The 21,049-nt window shown below is 38.4% G+C and overlaps 1 protein-coding gene across 4 annotated transcripts in view; it reads right to left on the bottom strand.

Moving 5' to 3' along the window:
• OSBPL9 (oxysterol binding protein like 9) overlaps positions 1 to 21,049 on the bottom strand; it is a 164,779-nt gene that overhangs the window by 81,038 nt on the left and 62,692 nt on the right. For all 4 annotated transcript variants that reach the window (XM_007164473.2, XM_007164472.3, XM_007164470.2 and 1 more), the window contains exon 3: positions 19,975 to 20,053. In XM_007164473.2, coding sequence (XP_007164535.2) covers positions 19,975 to 20,053 — 79 coding nt within the window. The remainder of the gene's footprint in view (positions 1 to 19,974; positions 20,054 to 21,049) is intronic.

Raw genomic sequence — 21,049 nt, 5'->3', positions numbered from 1 at the left:
GACAACCTGATAGCATGAAAACCCTAACTACTGTCAGAGTAGGAAGCATACTGTACTGTTTAGAAGAAGAGAAAACAGCAGTGAAGCTAGAGCTGCAAAGAGGCTAAGGCATGGTGAAAAGAGAAGTCCGTGTGGCTAAGAGTAAGAAAGGAAGAAAGTCATGGAGAAACAGTGCTGCGTAATGAAGATGGCATGGGCTTGAATTCTGGCTCAGCCACCTCCCATATGTGGTACCTTGGATAAAAACTTCTCCAAGCCTTAGTTTCCTTATCTGTAAAATGGGAATAAAAATACCTATCTTATAAACATGTTGGGGGGGGGCACACGAGGATTACAGTGCCTAGCATCACATTAACTGCACTCTTAGTGTCTTCTTCCTCTCTACCCCACTCCCTTCTTTTATTCTTCAGAGGCTCACTTCTAGAATATAATCACCTCCAGAAAAGATTTCCAGTCATTCTCTCCAAGATAAAAAAAAAAAAATCCCATTGACACCCACCCCCACTTGGCTTAAATCACCCATATACAAGGGCTCAGCTCAAATTTTTTTTTTATGTGATCCCCTAATTCCACCCACTAGGCAGTCCCACCCAAAGCAGATATCCTCATTAAAGCCAGCAACCCAGCAAAGATGCAGCTTCTTTACAGTTTATCTGAATTCTAATTCTTTTTTCTGGGGTATTAGTCGAAACTGTCTTAGGGTCCTCCAAATTTAATACTAAGAAAATGCAATGATGAGTGACTTCCCTGTTGGCACAGTGGTTAAGAATCTGCCTGCCAATGCAGGGGACACAGGTTCGATCCCTGGTCCAGGAAGATCCCACATGCTGAGGAGCAACTAAGTCCGTGCACCACATCTACTGAGCCTGTGCTCTAAAGCCCACATGCCACAACTACTGAGCCTGTGCACCTAGAGCCCGTGCTCTGCAACAAGAGAAGCCACGGCAATGAGAAGCATGTGCATCACAATGAAGAGTAGCCCCCGCTCGCCACAACTAGAGAAAACCTGCGCGCAGCAATGAAGACCCAACACAGCCAAAAATAAATTAATTTAAAAAAAAAAAAGAAAATGCAATGATGAAACATAACTTGAATTTATATGCTGAACCAATGTTACATGTGGAGTACATTGATTAAAGCATCATGATCACGAGAATGAATGTTCATAAACTGCAAGTATAGTTAATAAAGGAGGTTGAAAGGCCAAAGATGACCCTGGCAGAAGTGAGTATTTTCTTAGAGAATTCACCAGCTAATTATCTATCTTAAAGTAAAACCAAGGGTGAATGCAGTCTAGGCACTACTAAAAGATAGCACTTTAACTCATGGATATTTAACCTGGGGTCAGAGAACTACCTGAAAGTGTGCAACCAGGAAGCTTCCTCTAGAATAATTATTTTCAAAATGTGAGACCCTTAAGGATAGGCACTTACCTTGCTCACTACTTTACACTCAGGAACTAGGCTAGTACCCGGTATACAATAAGCACACAAATATTTGTTGATAATAAAAATGAATGAATGAATGAATAAAAAGAAAGAATGGATGAAATAAATTGAATACTGGTATTTTCCCAAAGTGCCTAGGGGCTGCCTAGGGCAGGGCTCTAGGCCCTCAACCTTCTGACTTCAAGCAGAGCAACTGTACTTTTTTCTGCCTCACATTTGGGCTTCTAAATAAGGTTGCATATGTAAAATGCTTTTATTAAAAGTTTGAAAAACATGGAAAATCTAATTATCATTGTAATTCCCTTCCCTGAACTGCTATTATAAGTGCATATAATTTAATGCTTCAATGTCCCCTAAGTCAGTTTTGAGTCCCCAAGTTTTCCTGAGGTATGAGATGACATTTTACATAAGCAGTACTTGCCTATTCAACCTTCATATAACTTGTACTTTCTTGTACACTGACTCCTCAGAGAAAAGTTTGAATTTTCTATTATTAATCAACAAGCAGACATTTTGTGCCAACACATCACGCAAAGCCTGCCAGGCAACAATTTAGTTCCTGTAGCATCACCATCTCCACTGGAAGAGCAGTGCTCATGCAACTATTTTAATGTACTTTGCATTCTATTCTACCATTCTTTTAATTAGTAGAAAAACAGAAAAATTGAAGTGCCAATAGGATTGACAATTAACATAAATTTTATAAACATAATAAAACTGAGAAATCATTAGGCATGCTGTAAACAGTAAATCTTTATGATTAATAGGACACTCCTTAGACTTTGGCCCCTAAGACTTTAGTCCATTGCCTATTCATTCACTTTTAAAGGAAAGGTATAAAATGTACAAATATATCTTAAGAATAAATATTATGTCTAAAAGGCAAGGTGTCATTAAGGACTTCGTAGTATGTCATGAGAATACATCCCCCTTATACCCTGCAAGTCTTTGTTCAACTCAGTTTACTTCCATCCATATTTTCATTTACACATTATATACTAAAGTAGGGAAATGCTTTTCTTTATATATCTACACTTACTCTTCACAATAATACCTACCAGCAATGGGTTCCAACTTGGGTAAAAAGATTACTTAACAATATATATCAGCAATTTTAGATAGTATGGTTAATGAATGAGTCTAAGACTATTCCCTATTCCCTTTCAAAAAGAAGGGTATAAGAAAAGCATGAGCACACCACCAACAACAAAAACATGGACAAAAGAATGAGCGAGGCAGGATTACATTTCAAGATGGCGGAGGAGTAAGACATGGAGATCACCTTCCTCCCCACAAATACATCAAAAATACATCTACATGTGGAACAACTCCTACAGAACACCTACTGAACTGTGGCAGAAGACCTCAGACTTCTCAAAAGGCAAGAAACTCCTCACATACCTGGGTAGGGCAAAAGAAAAAAGAAAAAACACAGACAAAAGAATAGGGACAGGACCTGCACCTCTGGGAAGGAGCTGTGAAAGAGGAAAAGTTTCCACACACTAGGAAGTCCCTTCAATGGCAGAGATGGGGGGTGGTCGGGGGTGAATCTTCGGAGCCACGGAGGAGAGCGCAGCAACACGGGTGCAGAGGGCAAAGCAGAGAGATTCCCGCACAGAGGATCACTGCTGACCAGCACTCACCAGCCCAAGAGGCTTGTGTGCTCACCTGCCAGGGCGGGTGGAGGCTGGGAGCTGAGGCTGGGGCTTCAGAGGTCAGATCCCAGGGAGAGGACTGGGGTTGGCTGCGCGAACGCAGCCTGAAGGGGGCTAGTGTGCCACAGCTAGTTGGGAGGGAGTCCGGGAAAAAGTCTGGAACTGCCTAAGAGGCAAGAGACCATTGTTTCGGGATGTGCGAGGAGAGGGGATTCAGAGCACTGCTTAAACGAGCTCCAGGGATGGGCACGAGCCATGGCTCTCAGCGTGGACACCAGAGACAGGCATGAAATGCTAAGGCTGCTACCGCAGCCACCAAGAAGCCTGTGTGCAAGCCACCAAGAATCACTATCCACACCTTCCCTCCCGGGAGCCTATGCAGCCCACCACTTCCACGGTCCCGGGATTCAGGGACAACTTCCCCGGGAGAACACATGGCACGCCCCAGGCTGCTGCAATGTCACACCGGCCTCTGCTGCTGCAAGCTCGCCCCACATTCCATACCCTTCCCTCCCCCCAGCGTCAGTGAGCCAGAGCCCCCTAATCAGCCACTCCTTTAACCCCCTCCTGTCCGGGGGAAGAACAGACGCCAGAGGGCAAGCTACATGCAGATGTGGGGCCAAATCCAAGGCTGAACCCCAGGAGCTGTGTGAACAAAGAAGAGAAAGGGGAATTTCTCTGTGCAGCCTCAGGAGCAGCAGATTAAATCTCCACAATCAACTTGATGTACCCTGCATCTGTGGAATGCCTGAATGACAATTAATCAACCCAAAATTGAGGCAGTGGACTTTGGGAGCAACTGTAGACTTGGGGTTTGCTGTATGCGACTGACTACTTTCTGCTTTTTCTGTTTATCTTAGTATAGATTTTAGTGCTTCTTATCATTGGTGGATTTGTTTATTGGTTTCGTTGCTCTCTTCTTTTTCTTTTTATTACTTTTTTATTTCTTAATTTTAAAAATACTACTTTTATTTTTTATTTTAATAACTTTATTTTATTTATTTCTTTTTCTTTCATTCTTTTTTTCTTCTCCCTTTTCTTCTGAGCCATGTGGCTGACAGGGTCTTGGTGTTCCAGTGGGGTGTCAGACCTGTGCCTCTGAGGTGGGAGAGCCGAGTTCAGGACACTGGTCCAACAGAAACCTCCTGGCTCCACATAATATCAAATGGCGAAAGCTCTCCCAGAGATCTCCATCTCAACGCTAAGACCCAGCACCACTCAAAGACCAGAAAGCTCCAGTGCTGGACACCCCATGCCAAACAACTAGCAAGACAGGAACACAACCCCACCCATTAGCAGAGAGGCTGCCTAAAATCATAATAAGTTCACAGACACCCCAAAACACACCACCGGATGCGGTCCTGCCCACCAGAAAGACAAGATCCAGCCTCATCCACCAGAACACAGGCACCAGTCCCCTCCACCAAGAAGCCTACACAACCCACTGAACCAACCTTACCCACTGGGGGCAGACACCAAAAAAAAAACAGGAACTATGTACCTGCAGCCTGCAAAAACGAGACCCTAAACACAGTAAGTTAAGCAAAATGAGAAGACAGAGAAATATGCAGCAGGTGAAGGAGCAAGGTAAAAACACATCAGACCGAACAAATGGAGAGGAAACAGGCAGTCTACCTGAAAAAGAATTCAGAGTAATGATAGCAAAGATGATCCAAAAATCTTGGAAATAGAATGGAGAAAATACAAGAAACATTTAACAAGGACCTAGAAGAACTAAAGAGCAAACAAACAATGATGAACCACACAATAAATGAAATTTAAAATTCTCTAGAAGGAATCAATAGCAGAATAACTGAGGCAGAAGAACGGATAAGTGACCTGGAAGATAAAATAGTGGAAGTCACTACCACAGAGCAGAATAAAGAAAAAGGAATGAAAAGAATTGAGGACAGTCTCAGAGACCTCTGGGACAAGATTTAATGCACTAACATTCGAATTATAGGGGTCCTAGAAGAAGAAGAGAAAAAGAAAGGGAATGAGAAAATATTTGAAGAGATAATAGGTGAAAATTTCCCTACTATGGGAAAGGAAATAGTCACTCAAGTCCAGGAAGCGCAGAGAGTCCCATACAGGATAAATCCAAGGAGAAACAGGCAAAGACACATATTAATCAAACTATCAAAAATTAAATACAAAGAAAAAATATTGAAAGCAGCAGGGAAAAGCAACAAATAACATACAAGGAAATCCCCATAAGGTTAATAGCTGATCTTTCAGCAGAAACTCTGCAAGCCAGAAGGGAGTGGCAGGACATATTTAAAGTGATGAAAGGGAGAAACCCACAACCAAGATTACTCTACCCAGTAAGGACCTCATTCAGATTCGATGGAGAAATTAAAACCTTTACAGACAATCAAAAACTAAGAGAATTCAGCACCACCAAACCAGCTTTACAACAAATGCTAAAGGAACTTCTCTAGGCAGGAAACACAAGAGAAGGAAAACACCTGCAATAACAGATCCAGAACAATTAAGAAAATGGTCATAGGAACATACATATTGATAATTACCTTAAATGTAAATGGATTAAATGCTCCAACCAAAAGACATAGACTGGCTGAATGCATACAAAAACAAGACCCATATATATGCTGTCTACAAGAGACCCACTTTAGACATAGAGACACATACAGACTGAAAGTGAGGGGATGGAAAAAGATATTCCATGTAAATGGAAACCAAAAGAAAGCTGGAGTAGCAATTTTCATATCAGACAAAATAGACTTTAAAATAAAGACTATTACAAGAGACAAAAAAGGACACTACCTAATGATCAAGGGATCAATCCAAGAAGAAGATATAACAATTGTAAATATTTTTGCACCCAACATAGGAGCACCTCAATACATAAGGCAAATGCTAACAGCCATAAAAGGGGAAATCAACAGTAACACAATCATAGTAGGGAACTTTAACACCCCACTTTCATCAATGGACAGATCATCCAAAATGAAAATAAATAAGGAAACATAAGCTTTAAATGATACATTAAACAAGATGGACTTAATTAATATTTATAGGACATTCCATCCAAAAACAACAGAATACACTTTCTTCTCAAGTGCTCAAGGAACATTCTCCAGGATAGATCATATCTTGGGTAACAAACCAAGCCTTGGTAAATTTAAGAGAACTGAAATAGTATCAAGTATCTTTTGCAACCACAACGGTATGAGACTAGATATCAATTACAGGAAAAAAACTGTAAAAAATACAAACACATGGAGGCTAAACAATATGCTACTAAATAACCAAGAGATCACTGAAGAAATCAAAGAGGAAATCAAAAAAAAACCTACAAACAAATGACAATGAAAACACGACAACCCAAAACCTATGGGATGCAGCAAAAGCAGTTCTAAGAGGGAAGTTTATAGCAATACAATCCTACCTCAAGCAACAAGAAACATCTCAAATAAACAACCTAACCTTACACCTAAAGCAATTAGAGAAAGAAGAACACAAAAACCCGAAAGTTAGCAGAGGAAAGAAATCATAAAGATCAGATCAGAACTAACTGAAAAAGAAATGAAGGAAACAAAAGCAAAGATCAATAAAACTAAAAGGTGGTTCTTTGAGAAGATAAACAAAATTGATAAACCATTAGCCAGACTCATCAAGAAAAAAATAGAATTAGAAATGAAAAAGGAGAAGTAACAACTGATACTGCAGAAATACAAAGGATCGTGAGAGAATACTACAAGCAACTATATGCCAATAAAATGGACAACCTGGAAGAAATGGACAAATTCTTAGAAAAGCACAACCTTCCGAGACTGAACCAGGAAGAAACAGAAAATATAACAGACCAATCACAAGCACTGAAATTGAAACTGTGATTAAAAATCTTCCAACAGGGCTTCCCTGGTGGCGCAGTGGTTGAGAATCTGCCTGCTAATGCAGGAGACACGGGTTCGAGCCCTGGTCTGGGAAGATCCCACATGCCACGGAGCAGCTGGGCCCGTGAGCCACAGCTGCTGAGCCTGCGCGTCTGGAGCCTGTGCCCCGCAACGGGAGGGGCCGCGATAGTGAAAGGCCCGCGCACCGCGATGAAGAGCGGTCCCCGCACCGCGATGAAGAGTGGCCCCCACTTGCCGCAACTAGAGAAAGCCCTCGCACGAACCGAAGACCCAGCACAGCCAAAAAATAAATAAATAAATAAATAAAATAATAATGATAAGTTTAAAAAAAAAAAAAAACAATGCAAGTTACCGTATCATAATTATATGTTAAGAAAAAAATATTTAAAAAAAAAAAAAATCTTCCAACAAACAAAAGCCCAGGACTAGATGGCTTCACAAGTGAATTCTATCAAACATTTAGAGAAGAGCTAACACCTATCCTTCTCAAACTCTTCCAAAATATAGCAGAGGTAGGAATACTCCCAAACTCATTCTACGAGGCCACCATCACCCTGACACCAAAACCAGACCCAGATGTCACAAAGAAAGAAAACTACAGGCCAATATCACTGATGAACATACATGCAAAAATCCTCAACAAAATACTAGCAAACAGAATCCAACAGCACATAAAAAGGATCATACACCATGATCAAGTGGGGTTTGTCCCAGGAATGCAAGGATTCTTCAATATATGGAAATCAATCAATGTGATACAGCATATTAAAAAACTGAAAGATAAAAACCATATGATAATCTCAATAGATGCAGAAAAAGCTTTCAAAAAAATTCAACACCCATTTATGATAAAAACCCTCCAGAAAGTAGGCATAGAGGGAACTGACCTCAACGTCATAAAGGCCATACATGACAAATCCACAGCCAACATCGTTCTCAATGGTGAAAAACTGAAACCACTTCCTCTAAGATCAGGATCAAGACAAGGTTGTCCACTCTCACCCTATTATTCAACATAGTTTTGCAAGTTTTAGCCACAGCAATCAGAGAAGAAAAAGAAATAAAAGGAATCCAAATCAGAAAAGAAGAAGTAAAGCTGTCACTGTTTGCAGATGACATGATAGTATACATAAAGAATCCTAAAGATGCTACCAGAAAACTACTAGAGCTAATCAATGAATTTGGTAAAGTAGCAGAATACAAAATTAATGCACAGAAATCTCTTGCATTCCTATACACTAATGGTGAAAAATCTGAAAGAGAAATTAAGGAAACACTCCCATTTACCACTGCAACAAAAAGAATAAAATACCTAGGAATAAACCTACCTAAGGAGACAAAAGATCTGTATGCAGAAAACTATAAGACAATGATGAAGGAAATTAAAGATGATACAAACAGATGGACAGATATACCATGTTCTTGGATTGGAAGAATCAACATTGTGAAAATGACTATACTACCCAAAGCAATCTACAGATTCAATGCAATCCCTACCAAACTACCAATGGCATTTTTCACAGAACTAGAACAAAAAATTTCACAATTTGTATGGAACACAAAAGATCCCGAATAGCCAAAGCAATCTGGAGAAAGAAAAACAGAGCTGGAGGAATCAGCCTCCCAGACTTCAGACTATACTATAAAGCTACCGTAATCAAGACAGTATGGTACTGGCACAAAAACAGAAATATAGATCAATGGAACAAGATAGAAAGCCCAGAGATAAACCCACACATATATGGTCACCTTATTTTTGATAAAGGAGGCAATAATATATAATGGAGAAAAGACAGTCTCTTCAATAAGTGGTGCTGGGAAAACTGGACAGCTACATGTAAAAGAATGAAATTAGAACACTCTGGATTAAAGACCTAAATGTAAGGCCAGACACTATAAAACACTTAGAGGAAAACATAGGCAGAACACTCTATGACATAAATCACAGCAAGATCCTTTCTGACCCACCTCCTAGAGAAAGGGAAATAAAAACAAAAATAAACAAATGTGACCTAATGAAAGTTAAAAGCTTTTGCACAGCAAAGGAAACCATAAGACGAAAAGACAACCCTCAGAATGGGAGAAAATATTTGCAAATGAAGTAACTGACAAAGGATTAATCTCCAAAATTTACAAGCAGCTCATGCAACTCAATATCAAAAAAACAAACAACCCAATCCAAAAATGGGCAGAAGACCTAAATAGACATTTTTCCAAAGAAGATATACAGATTGCCAACAAACACATGAAAGGATGCTCAACATCACTAATCACTAGAGAAATGCAAATCAAAACTACAATGAGGTATCACCTCACGCCAGTCAGAATGGCCATCATCAGAAAATCTACAAACAGTAAATGATGGAGAGGGTGTGGAGAAAAGGGAACCCTCTTGCACTGTTGCTGGGAATGTAAATTGATACCACCACTATGGAGAACAGTATGGAGGTTCCTTAAAAAACTAAAAATAGAACTACCATACGACCCAGAAATCCCACTATTGGGCATATACCCTGAGAAAACCAGAATTCAAAAAGAGTCATGTACCACAATGTTCATTGCAGCTCTATTTACAATAGCCAGGACATTGAAGCAACCTAAGTGTCCATTGACAGATGAATGGATAGAGAAGATGTGGCACATATATACAATGGAATATTACTCAGCCATAAAAAGAAATGAAATTGAGTTATTTGTAGTGAGGTGGATGGACCTAGAGTCTGTCATACAGAGTGAAGTAAGTCAGAAAGAGAGAAACATATACCGTATGCTAACACATATATATGGAACCTTAAAAAAAAAATGGTTCTGAAGAACCTAGGGGCAGGACAGGAATAAAGACGCAGACGTAGAGAATGGACTTGAGGACGTGGGGAGGGGGAAGGGTAAGCTGGGATGAAGTGAGAGAGTGGCATGGACATATACACACTACTAAATGTAAAATAGATAGCTAGTGGGAAGCAGCTGCATAGCACAGGGAGATCAGCTTGGTGCTTTGTGACCACCTAGAGGGGTGGGATAGGGAGGGTGCGAGGGAGATGCAAGAGGGAGGAGACATGGGGATATATGTATATGTATAGCTGATTCACTGTGTTATAAAGCAGAAACTAACACACCATTGTAAAGCAATTATACTCCAATAAAGATGTTAAAAAAATTTAAAAATTAAAAAATTTTTAAAAAAGAAATGAAGGGAACAATAGCAAAGATCAATAAAACTAAAAGCTGGTTCTTTGAGATGATAAACAAAATTGATAAACCACTAGCCAGACTCATCAAGCAAAAAAGGGAGAAGACTCAAATCAAGAGAATTAGAAATGAAAAAGGAGAAGTAACAACTGGTTCAGTCTCAGGTTGTGCTTTTGTAGGAAGTAACAACCGACACTGCAGAAATACAATGGATTCTTAGAAAAGATTTTCTAAGAATCCTTTCTAAATACAAATGATTCCTGCAAGAGGGAGGGGATATGGGGATATATGTATACGTATAGCTGATTCACTTTGTTATACAGCAGAAACTGATAGACCATTGTAAAGCAATTATACTCCAGTAAAGATGTTAAAAAAATAATAATAATATAAAGAATAAATGAATGGAAAGCAGAAAAAAAAAACTTAAGTGCAATTAAAATAAGTGACCTGAAAAACAAAACAAAAAAAGAATGAGTGATTCACCAAACAAGAAATAAACACATTAAAAATATTCTTGAGAAGAGGACACTGGGTTGGCATTCTTCTAAAATTATAATGCTAAATGCTGATGAAGGGTTTGATGAAGAAGAGGGGAGTATAAATTGACAATCTCCCTTGAAAGCTATAGGGGAAGACTGTTTCAGGAATATTAAAAATATTTATGTCTTTTGTTATGACAAATCTTTTATGAATCTATCTGTCCTAAGCTAAACAGAGATTTGGTTGAAGATTTATGTACATGGATGTTCAACACAGTATTATGTAACATAGAGAAAAACCTGTACAATATAGATTAATGGTTAAGTATGTTTATTCATAAAATGGTATATCACGTAACTATTAAAAATCATATTTTCTTAGAACATTCAGTGTCACGTGGAAATGTTCATGATATAATATTTAAAATTGAAACTATGGAAATTTATTTACACGGAATGACTCAATTTTGTAAAATTCACACACAAACACACACACTCACAAACAACTGAAATATCAGAAGGAAATCCACAAGCATGTTACTAATAATTATCTTTGGGTTGTAGGATTATGGGTGATTATTAGTATTACCTTTATACTATTCTATATTTTCCCAATTTCTACAGTGAGCAGTTATTAATTTTACTACTTAGAAATTATAAAAAAGGGGACTTCCCTGGTGGCACAGCCGTTAAGAATCCACCTGCCAATGCAGAGGACACAAGTTCGATCCCTGGTCTGGGAAGATCCCACATGCCATGGAGCAACTAAGCCCGTGTGCCACAACTACTGAGCCTGTGCTCTAGAGCCTGCAAGCCACAACTACTGAGCCTACACGCCACAACTACTGAAGCCTGCACGCCCTAAAGTCTGTAAGCCACAACTACTGAGCCTGAGCTCCACGACTACTGAAGCCTGCGTGCCCAGAGCCCATGCTCTGCAACAAGAGAAGCCACCACAATGAGAAGCCTGCGCACCACAGCGAAGAGTAGCCCCCACTCGCCACAACTAGAGAAAGCCTGCACACAGCGACGAGGACCCAACGCAGCCAAAAAAAATAAATAAATAAATAAAAAGGAAGTTATAAAAAAGGAAATAGTGGGATAAAATGTAAATAACTAACAGAAAATAAAATTATATAGCCACTCTAATCCTGACTACTCAGTAAGCCAAACAGTCCACAATTGGTTAAATTTGGACAAATTATAATTTCAAATATTCAGGGAGGATCCTGAACAGAAAGCAAATTAAGAAGAAGAAAGGTACACCAACTGAGGTGCAATCCTCCTACAATAACACAACAAACTCCCAATAAATGAATTCCCAATAAATGAATTCAGTAGCATTTCTCCACTTAACGCCTACTGAAATTATAACACCTAATTAGAGAATTAGTTATAGTTGACTTATTCCCTTACAGAAAGTCTGTAAATGATTATTTTGTTTTGAGGGGTTATCACATAAAAATAAAAAATACAAAACTGCAGATGGAAATTTTTTTTAAGTCAGTAGTCAACAAAAGATAATGGAATCTGTTTACTTCTGCCTGCAACCACAAGTTAGTCTAATGATGTACTGTCTATTCTTCTAAATGATTAATGCTGAATTAAACACCTTCCTTCACCACTGGGCTGGTTTGTAGTAATTTTGCATTTTAATAAATGAGCAAGCTCTAATGGACTGAGTTGAAAAGGTCAGCTATCAGCCCAACCACAGATGACTTCCGCTAAGACTTACACAGTTTCTAAAGTTTCTTCTAATTTAAACATTTTTTAGTGTCTAAAAATGTTGTATTTTGTCTTATGCAACTTGTATTGCTTTAAAAGTATACCCAAATAAATTTGCAAACAAATTTCATATTGCAATCATTTTGGAGAACACACTGATTAAAAGATGTCTTCATTAAAGTCCTTTGAAAGTAAAGGATTATTTTATGAAGAACTAATCATACACATATCCCTAATTTTCATCTTTAAAAAATTTAGATTTTTTCACATACCAGGTTTACTTAAGGCAAGACACCCCTTCTGTGTAGGTTAGGACATAGTAAAAGATGACCTAAGATCAAGGCCAGGATCCTTGTCTCTCTGTGTCTCACTTCTCTCATATATAAATTGCGGATACTTCTATCTAATGTATAAGGTTATGAGAGTAAAGTGGAATAACAATGTGATACCACTGGATCCAGATCAATGGTTGTCAAACTTTAGTGTGTGTCAGAATCACTAGAGAGGGCTCATTCCAGAGTTTCTGATTCAGCAAGTCTGGGGCTCAGCCAGAGATTCTGTGTTTCTAACAAGTTCCCAGGTGATGCTGATCTGGCCGGTCTGGGACCACACTTCAAGAACTACTGATCTAGACAGACCTGGGCACAATCTACTAATCCTGGGCACTTAACTTCTCTGAAACAGTTTTTCTGACTCTTAAACTAGAAATATAACTACCTCATTGTGGAGTTTAGGAATTATGGAAGTAATGCACATTGCCTGTTGAACACAGTGCCTAGTTTATAAGAGAGACAGTGGTAATAGTAGTTGTTACCACCACTATTGCTACTATTTCTACTAAGCAATGGAACATGTAGAACATAACATCAGAAAATTTTTTAATTGCAGTAAACTGCACTGTCATTTAAAGTTCCTTATATTTTACATTAATTCCTTTTCTGACAAAATTATAAAAGTTAATTATAAACTAGTTGACAAATTTCTATAATACCTTTTTTGTAGCAGTTAAGAGAATGGCTCTAGAGCACAACTGTTTGTGTTCAAATTCAAGTTCTGTAATATACCACGTGTCTGTGGCCCCCAGTTTCCTTATCTATAAAATAAAAACAATAATAGTACCTACTTCATAAGGCTGTGAGAACTGAACGGCTTAACCTACATAAACCTCTGAATAGTGCCTGGCATAAAATAAACATTTGATAAATGTAGCTATCATTATTATTATTATTACTATTATTCCAATACACTATCAGTAACATTATAAATATATATATATTTATATATACATTAAAGTATTAAATAGGTTTAATTTTATTTGAAGGTAAAATTCAAATAACTGGGTATTTTTCTAATTATTAGTATGAACTATAAACTATTTAGTCTTTTATTAGGTTGAGACATATGAACTGCTGATATGTAACTACTTTTGACTGATAAAAACAGTACGTACTTTCATATGGTTGAAGCTAGTATCTTTCACCCCAACCTCTCTGATCATTCCTTTGAGCCCGTTGATGGTTCTACCCTAGTGCACTCCAAGGTTTGGTTTTCAGCTCTCTTTTCACTCAGATCTCCCAGGAGGTTCATACCCACTACTACTACAGTTTTAACCACAGACTGAAAATCCAGAGGTTTTATCTAGCTCATAGATACATTTCGTTAGCCTACATAATTGTTTTTTAAAACCTGAAGATTTAACACTCACATATTCAACCTCTCACGCACAAAAAAATCTGGATTTCTGGCTTCTCTTGAAAAACTGGATGATCTAGCAACACTGGACAAGCATTACCAAAAGCCTACAACTGTCTGAAATTAAGTAGCAGCTACCACTTCATAGGGAATGAGTTCTCTAAATTGCTAGTCTTCAGTCAGCTTTACTCTTCACTCATTTACTTATCTGCCTAGCCCTGAGGCATTCAATTTTTCAAATTTTAATTCTACCTTCCAGCAATATGTTGATAACCACTAATCTCCATCTCCAGCCCAGACTCAGATCCAATTGGCATCACCGTCAATACCTGTGAGTCTCACAGACACCTCAAATATAAGTCCTTCACCACCGCTGTTTTAGATTCTCTATTTCAGACGTTGACAACATCCAAACAAAACAGTAAGCCAAGCCTTACTAACACGTTTACTACTCTCATTCTCTCACCTCCCATTTCCAAGCAATCAACAGTTCCTAAAGATTTATCAATACCTCCTAAAAATCTCAAGTCTATTTGCCTCTTCTCCTTCCCCATTACCAATGCTTTAATCCACTCAGGGCCTTAACAATCAAGGCTATTTATCTAGAGCCCCTGTCTTACTCAGTCTCCTCTCTGCTTAAAACTCTGCTTCATTGGCTCCTCACAGACTCAGGATAAAAATAAAACCTTTTCATATTAGATGTAGGCCTCTGACTATCTTTACAGCCTCATCTCCTGCCCACTGTTCTAAAGGTACCAAACATTACCCGGTAGCATCATATTTCCATACCTTTGTACATGCTACAACAACCCATCTGCCTGGTAAATTTCTGTTCAATCTTCAGAACTCTACCAGGTAGAGGAGGTAAGGAGGGAGAGGTGGGAGACAGAGCCTGGTGACAGGGGACTTTTAATTTGTATATTATATAATTCTGAACAACTCAAAATTTTTAGAACTAGTATAATTCTAAATTTTGATTATTTTAAAAAGAATTACTCGGTAACAAGAAAAACTCTGCTCTTCTGTGCAGCACTGAGTGATTGTCTCTTTTGCCACTCCATTATTTCAGTGTCCTATACATATTTCTACTACTACAGCATATTTCATACTACATTATATACTTCTTTACAAGCTCCTTAACTTCCTGGCTCATGTCTTATTAACCTGTATACCCTCAGTTCTGAGCACAGGAAGTTACACATACTATACATACATTGAATGCTTGAACTCAACAGCCAGTCTAATTAATACCAAAACTGCTTTCCACACAATGTCTAGCCAAGAAGCCAAATGCAAACGACCTTGGCTGACTGATAGGAAAAGCGATCATTTTTTGCTATTGCTCAAAAGAAAAGAGCCGGTTTATAAAGATGAATTGGCAACTATTTTCTTTTTAATCTCTGAAAAATGACAGAATGAAGCTGTAGTTTTCAAACCTTTTTAAAGCTCTAACATGCTAGGATTGTAATTTCAATTATTACCTAAAGGAGAAAAAAAAGAGTATTTCTTTTTCAAAGCTAAAGTTAATTTAAATTAACTTTGTTTAAAGAATTTTATGGCATCTCTTTATAACTGGAGATGTTCTGAAATATCAAGTTACCAGAACCGGGAATCATTAGAATGAAAAATTATCTGTTTCAGGAAAGTTTGTTCTCTTCATGGCACCCGTCCTCTCAATTATTAACAAATGATGTTTCAGGATACAGGACATGTAGGTCAGTTAGAGATTCAAACCATAGTGCAAATGAAGGTGGTGGGTAATAGCCTGCCTACATATATTTCCATACATTTGACTTTCTTTCTTGTTACTATGGATGAACTGTCCATGCTCCCAGCCAAAGGCAATGCCCCACCTGTGTATTAGGCCCCATCCTGTCTTGCCTTCTCAAGGACACTGATCCAGTAATTCTCCCCTTTCTCTCTTGCATCATCAATTTTTCCCTCTCTACTGAAATACTACCAACAGCATTAAAACATGCTATTATTGCTCTTATCTTTAAAAAAAGATATCTCATCTTTATCTCATTTCCCTCCTCCAGCTACTACTGTATTTCTCACCTTCCCTTTACAGCAGAACTTGAAATCACTGTCTATACTCTCATCTCTAAGTTGCTCTTCTCAAGGTTACCAATAGACTCTTAACTGTTAAATTCTGTGATCATTTCTCAGCCCTCAACTTTCTTGATCAGGAGCATTTGACACAGTTGCTGATGCCTCTCACCTCCTAGAAACACTTTCTATCTTGGCTTCCCCGGTACCACATTCACCTGGTTTTCCTCCTCCTTTTTGGTTGCTTCTTTTCAATCCCTTTTGCTAGTTCCGCCTCATCTCTGTGTCTTCCAAATAAATGTTGGAGTGCTCCAGAGTTCATTACTTGGACCTCTTCTCTTTTCTCTCTACACTTATTCCCAAATTCTCATGGCTTTAAAAACCATCTATATGCCAGTGACTCCCAAATTTATTTCTTCAGCCTGAACTTTTCTCCTGAATTCCACACTTCAACTGCCTACTTGACATCTCCATTTGGATGTCTGATAGGTGTCTAGAACTTGATTATATATATGTCCAAGGCTAAGTTCCTGATGCCCACCTGCGCTCCCAAACTAGTTCCTCCTGCAATCTTCCCCACCTCAGTTAATGGCAACTCCATTCTTATTGCTCAAGACAAAAATATGGTGTCATCCTATACTACTATCTTCCTCTCACATGCTACTGTTCAACCTTAAAAAAAATATAATATCTAACAACAGACTACTACTTAGCAATAGAAAAGGAACTACCAATATATGCAACAAGATGGACGAATATTAAAAACATTATACTGAACTAAAATAAAGCCAGACAAAAGAGAATACATACTGTATGATTCCATTTATGTGAAACTCTCCAAAAAAAAAAAAAATCTAATCTTTAATGATAGGTCAGCAGTTGTCTGGAGCCAGAGGCTGGGAGTGGAGACTGACTGAAAGAATAAAAGAATCTTTTGGGTGATAGAAATGTTCTACATCTTGATTATGGTAGCAGTTATATGAGTAAGTAAATCTGTCAATATTCATTGAACTTTATAGAGTGTACATTTTATTGTATGTTAATTACAGCTCAATAAAGTTGATTACACACACATGCACAATTCGACCACTTCCACTACCTCACTACCCTCACTGCTACCATGTGGGAGACACCATCATCTCTCTTCTGGATTACTATAGCCTCCTAACTAGTTTCCCTACTTCTGTTCCTGCCTCCTGCATTTTATTCTCCAAACAGTGGCCAGAGTGATACTGTTTAAAAATCACATCATGCCACTCCTCTGTTCAAAACCCTCTAATATGGCTTCTTATCTCAGTAAAATTCAATATCCTTATTGTGCCATATGAGGCCTCCCACGATGTTATCTCTTAGACCTCATCTCCCACTACCCTCCCCCATGGTTATCTGCACTCCAACCAGAACTGCCCTCCTTGCTGTTCTTCAAATACGGCAGGCACACCCTTTTGCACTTACTGTTTCCTTTGCCTGGAATGATTTACGCTTCATCATCACCCACAACAAAGCCATATAGCTTGTTCCCTCACTTCTTTCAGCTCTTTCCCTGGCCATCTAAAATTTCAAACCACGCCCCTACAAACACACACACACACACAACCTCACTTCTATTTCATTTCCTCCTTTCCTGCTTTTTTTTTTTTTTTTCTCCCCAAGGCTTAGCACTATTTACTTATATTTTACCAACTTATCTTGTTTATTGGCTTCCTCCTCTACCAGGCTGGATGCCCCAAGAGGGGAATTTTATGTTCACTACTGTATCCCCAGAACTTAGAATAATGTCTAAAATAGATGTTGAATAAATGATGAATGTATCTGAACAAATTCTAGCTTTCCCTTTAAGAGCTGACAGTAAGCAGAATTTGTTTTATAGATGCATCAATTGACACTTCACTTGCTTTCAAAAATTCTGCTATATTAAACTTTAAAAAGTCAACACATTTACACACATGCTAATGTGTATCATCTAAACTTGCTTTCACTTCTAATCAAGAGTATAAGATCTATCAGACATTGAAAACTTTTAACAGAGTTTCATCTATTTTCTTATAAGCAAGGACCTATGAATGTGAAATAACTCATTACTGCCAAGAATATAGAGAAAGAATATTATCGAGTTCTTTACAAAAGCCAGATAATCTCATGTTGCCTGAGACTCCCATAACTATTATAGTAGAAAAGTATCCATTTAAAAAATACATATAACACTTCATTTATCCTTGTCATTTAAATGATTCATTAAAGGAATTGCTTGTTTTATAAGCAAGCCACATAAATATGGAAGTGTTAAAGGGGAGGTCAGTTTAACATAAATAATTTAAATCAGAGAAGGTAGAGGTGCCCTTGCTCTAGGGGCCTGGGTCTCCTCTCCTTTAAGCAGGCAAACAATACAGTTTCTGGAAGTCCAAAGAAGATGTCTCCTTAGTAACTGCAGAGGAGAGAATTCCATACTGCAGCCTTCACCTGCATCTAGCAGCTATTACTTGAAACACATTAAAGTATTCAACTTCATTCAAGTAAAGAGTTTCAGAGTGTGGTAATTATCTGCTTTCATTTATAAGCAGCATCATATATTTAATCTAAAAATAAAGGCCATGGGCTTTCATAATAAGATTTTAAATGTTTTATGAAATTAAATGTAGTGGAAAATTTCAGGAGGACATCATTAGTTTATAGCAGTCTGAGTAAAGAATATGACCAAACATAATAAATACTTAAGAATGCTTTTTCCTAAAAGCATTAGAAATATCACAAGTGAGTACACTGGTTTGTCTTTATTATATATAAGCTGGATCTTTCATTTCTATGTGCCAATTTCTTAAACAAGACAATGAAATAAAATAACTTCAATATACTATCCTAGTATAGAAGGACAATAGCTGTCGGAACATCTTGTATAATATATCTGGTCACTGTTAGACTTCATAACCAAAACATTTGTAAGCTATAAATTTACTATTTCTTTATCTTGGTATGCCTAGCATCTATCACAGTGCATTGTCACTTGTAGTTCAAAGAAAGTGCAAATATTCTCAATTTTTAAGTTTCTTGGACTGCTTTAAACATAAAATAGAGGTTACTCCGGAGAGGCAAAATAGCAAAAACATTAGTAACAAAGCTAACAGGCACTCCTAATAGATGAGAGGTACATTAGGACAGGATCATTAAAATTGACTTTTATTTGCTGGTTTAGAGTTTTCAAAGCAAGATGAAATGAGAATGATCATCTAGTACCTTACCCTTTCTACCGGTGAACCATAGCATGCAATGCCGAAACATAGCAGTGGCAGATGGCATTTGGTGTTATGAACTATAAAAAGGATAACAGCAGAGAAATGATGGCTGGCAGACAAGATGCAGAAATGCAGATGAAATGAATGCAAACTTGTAGTTCTTGAAGCAAAGCAAAACCTTTAAGCCAAAGGCTGCTACTAGCTTCAATTTAATTTATATTTTGAGTTTTACACGGACAAACACTGCAGCCTTCACAATCAGTCTTTGGACTTTTCATGCAGAAGCAGAGCCACACTCCTCGATAAAGAAGACCAGCAACCTTCTGCAAACACAAGCCAGCAGCAGCAGCCCATTACTTTCTCCCTTCACTGATTTTCATCGTTTCAATTTTTAATTTTCAATTGCAGCCAGATCCACAGTCGTTTCAAATAGATCTGTATCCACTGCAGATACGATTAAATCCCTGCCTAACCTGCAGTACCACTTTGTCCAGAACGTTCCTGTGCACTCGTTCATGCAGGATCAGTTGCAAAACCATTCAAGTCACCTAGCAAATAACCCAAAAGAGAAGGAAAGAAGCAGCTGGGACTATGAAGAGGAAGAATCTTTTCTTTCAGCTCACCCTGGAAATGGAAGGTTTTCTGATCAACAGTGATTGTGAAGGTGCTGTCGTCCTCATCGTCTATACCAATCACAGCTCCCTGTGAAACAAAGAGCAAAATCCCAATAAGGCAAACAATGACATCAGCAATATTCACTACGGCTACAGCCCTGTAATGCTCAATGCACCGACGACACTGGAAGCAGGCTAGACACAGAAAAGGGGAATCTGAGGCTCTAGCTTTGCTTAAGGAGGAAGAACTAAACGAGCGGATGGCAGGGCACTGTAGTACTCTGCAAGGGTACTTTCTACCCTTGCTTAAGGGGCATGGATATGGTGGAGGGGGAGGGGATAAACATAGAAGCTGAGTCTAGAATGTGTTTAAGAGACAGCCTCTGATCCTTTCGGAGCTTTAGATTGCTCTCTAAAATGGGAGTCACCAGGTTGTTCTGAGGCTCAAAGAACACAAGTGCTCTTCATCAGGCTGCTTCTGTGTTATATTTGTTAGTTCACAAATGCCAGGTGACACTTGCTTCAAAACACTGTCCCAGTGGCTTCTTCAAGGTCTGCTCTCAAAACCACCTGTCCATGGCTCTGCTACTGCGCTTCCACATTATACTGTGATTATCTATGTCTGCCTTCTCCCACTGAACTGCTACAAGATCTTGGAAGTCAAGGACTACTTTACTTATTTTGATACATGGCACTCAAGTACACACTCAGTATATGTTTTCTAAATAAAAGCATGAACAACTCTCCAAAAGAGGGGGGGGGGGTAAGGTAGGCCTGCATTTATAAGTTGTTTGTTTCAGGAAGGTAGATAGAGTGGGTTTTAAACTTTTTTGTTTGGTATTCAACTATATGCAGCATATTAAGACAACAGGAATTAGGAAAGCAACATGAAGCTATGCAAAATAGGGAGTCTACTGGTCAGTGTCCTTAGGAAATAAGTGTCTTAAGTATTCCAGAGAGAATAGCTACAGAACATGGCACAGGTATAATGCTCCAGGTTGGTGACAAAAGAAGCAGCATGCCACAGACAAAACTAGGACCTTGTAAATGGGGATTGAAAGGATTTAAGGGGCCAAGATACCTA

This window comes from Balaenoptera acutorostrata, chromosome 1 (assembly GCF_949987535.1).
Source record: "Balaenoptera acutorostrata chromosome 1, mBalAcu1.1, whole genome shotgun sequence".
Lineage (NCBI taxonomy): Eukaryota > Metazoa > Chordata > Mammalia > Artiodactyla > Balaenopteridae > Balaenoptera > Balaenoptera acutorostrata.
This window is presented reverse-complemented; position numbering and strand designations above follow the sequence as displayed.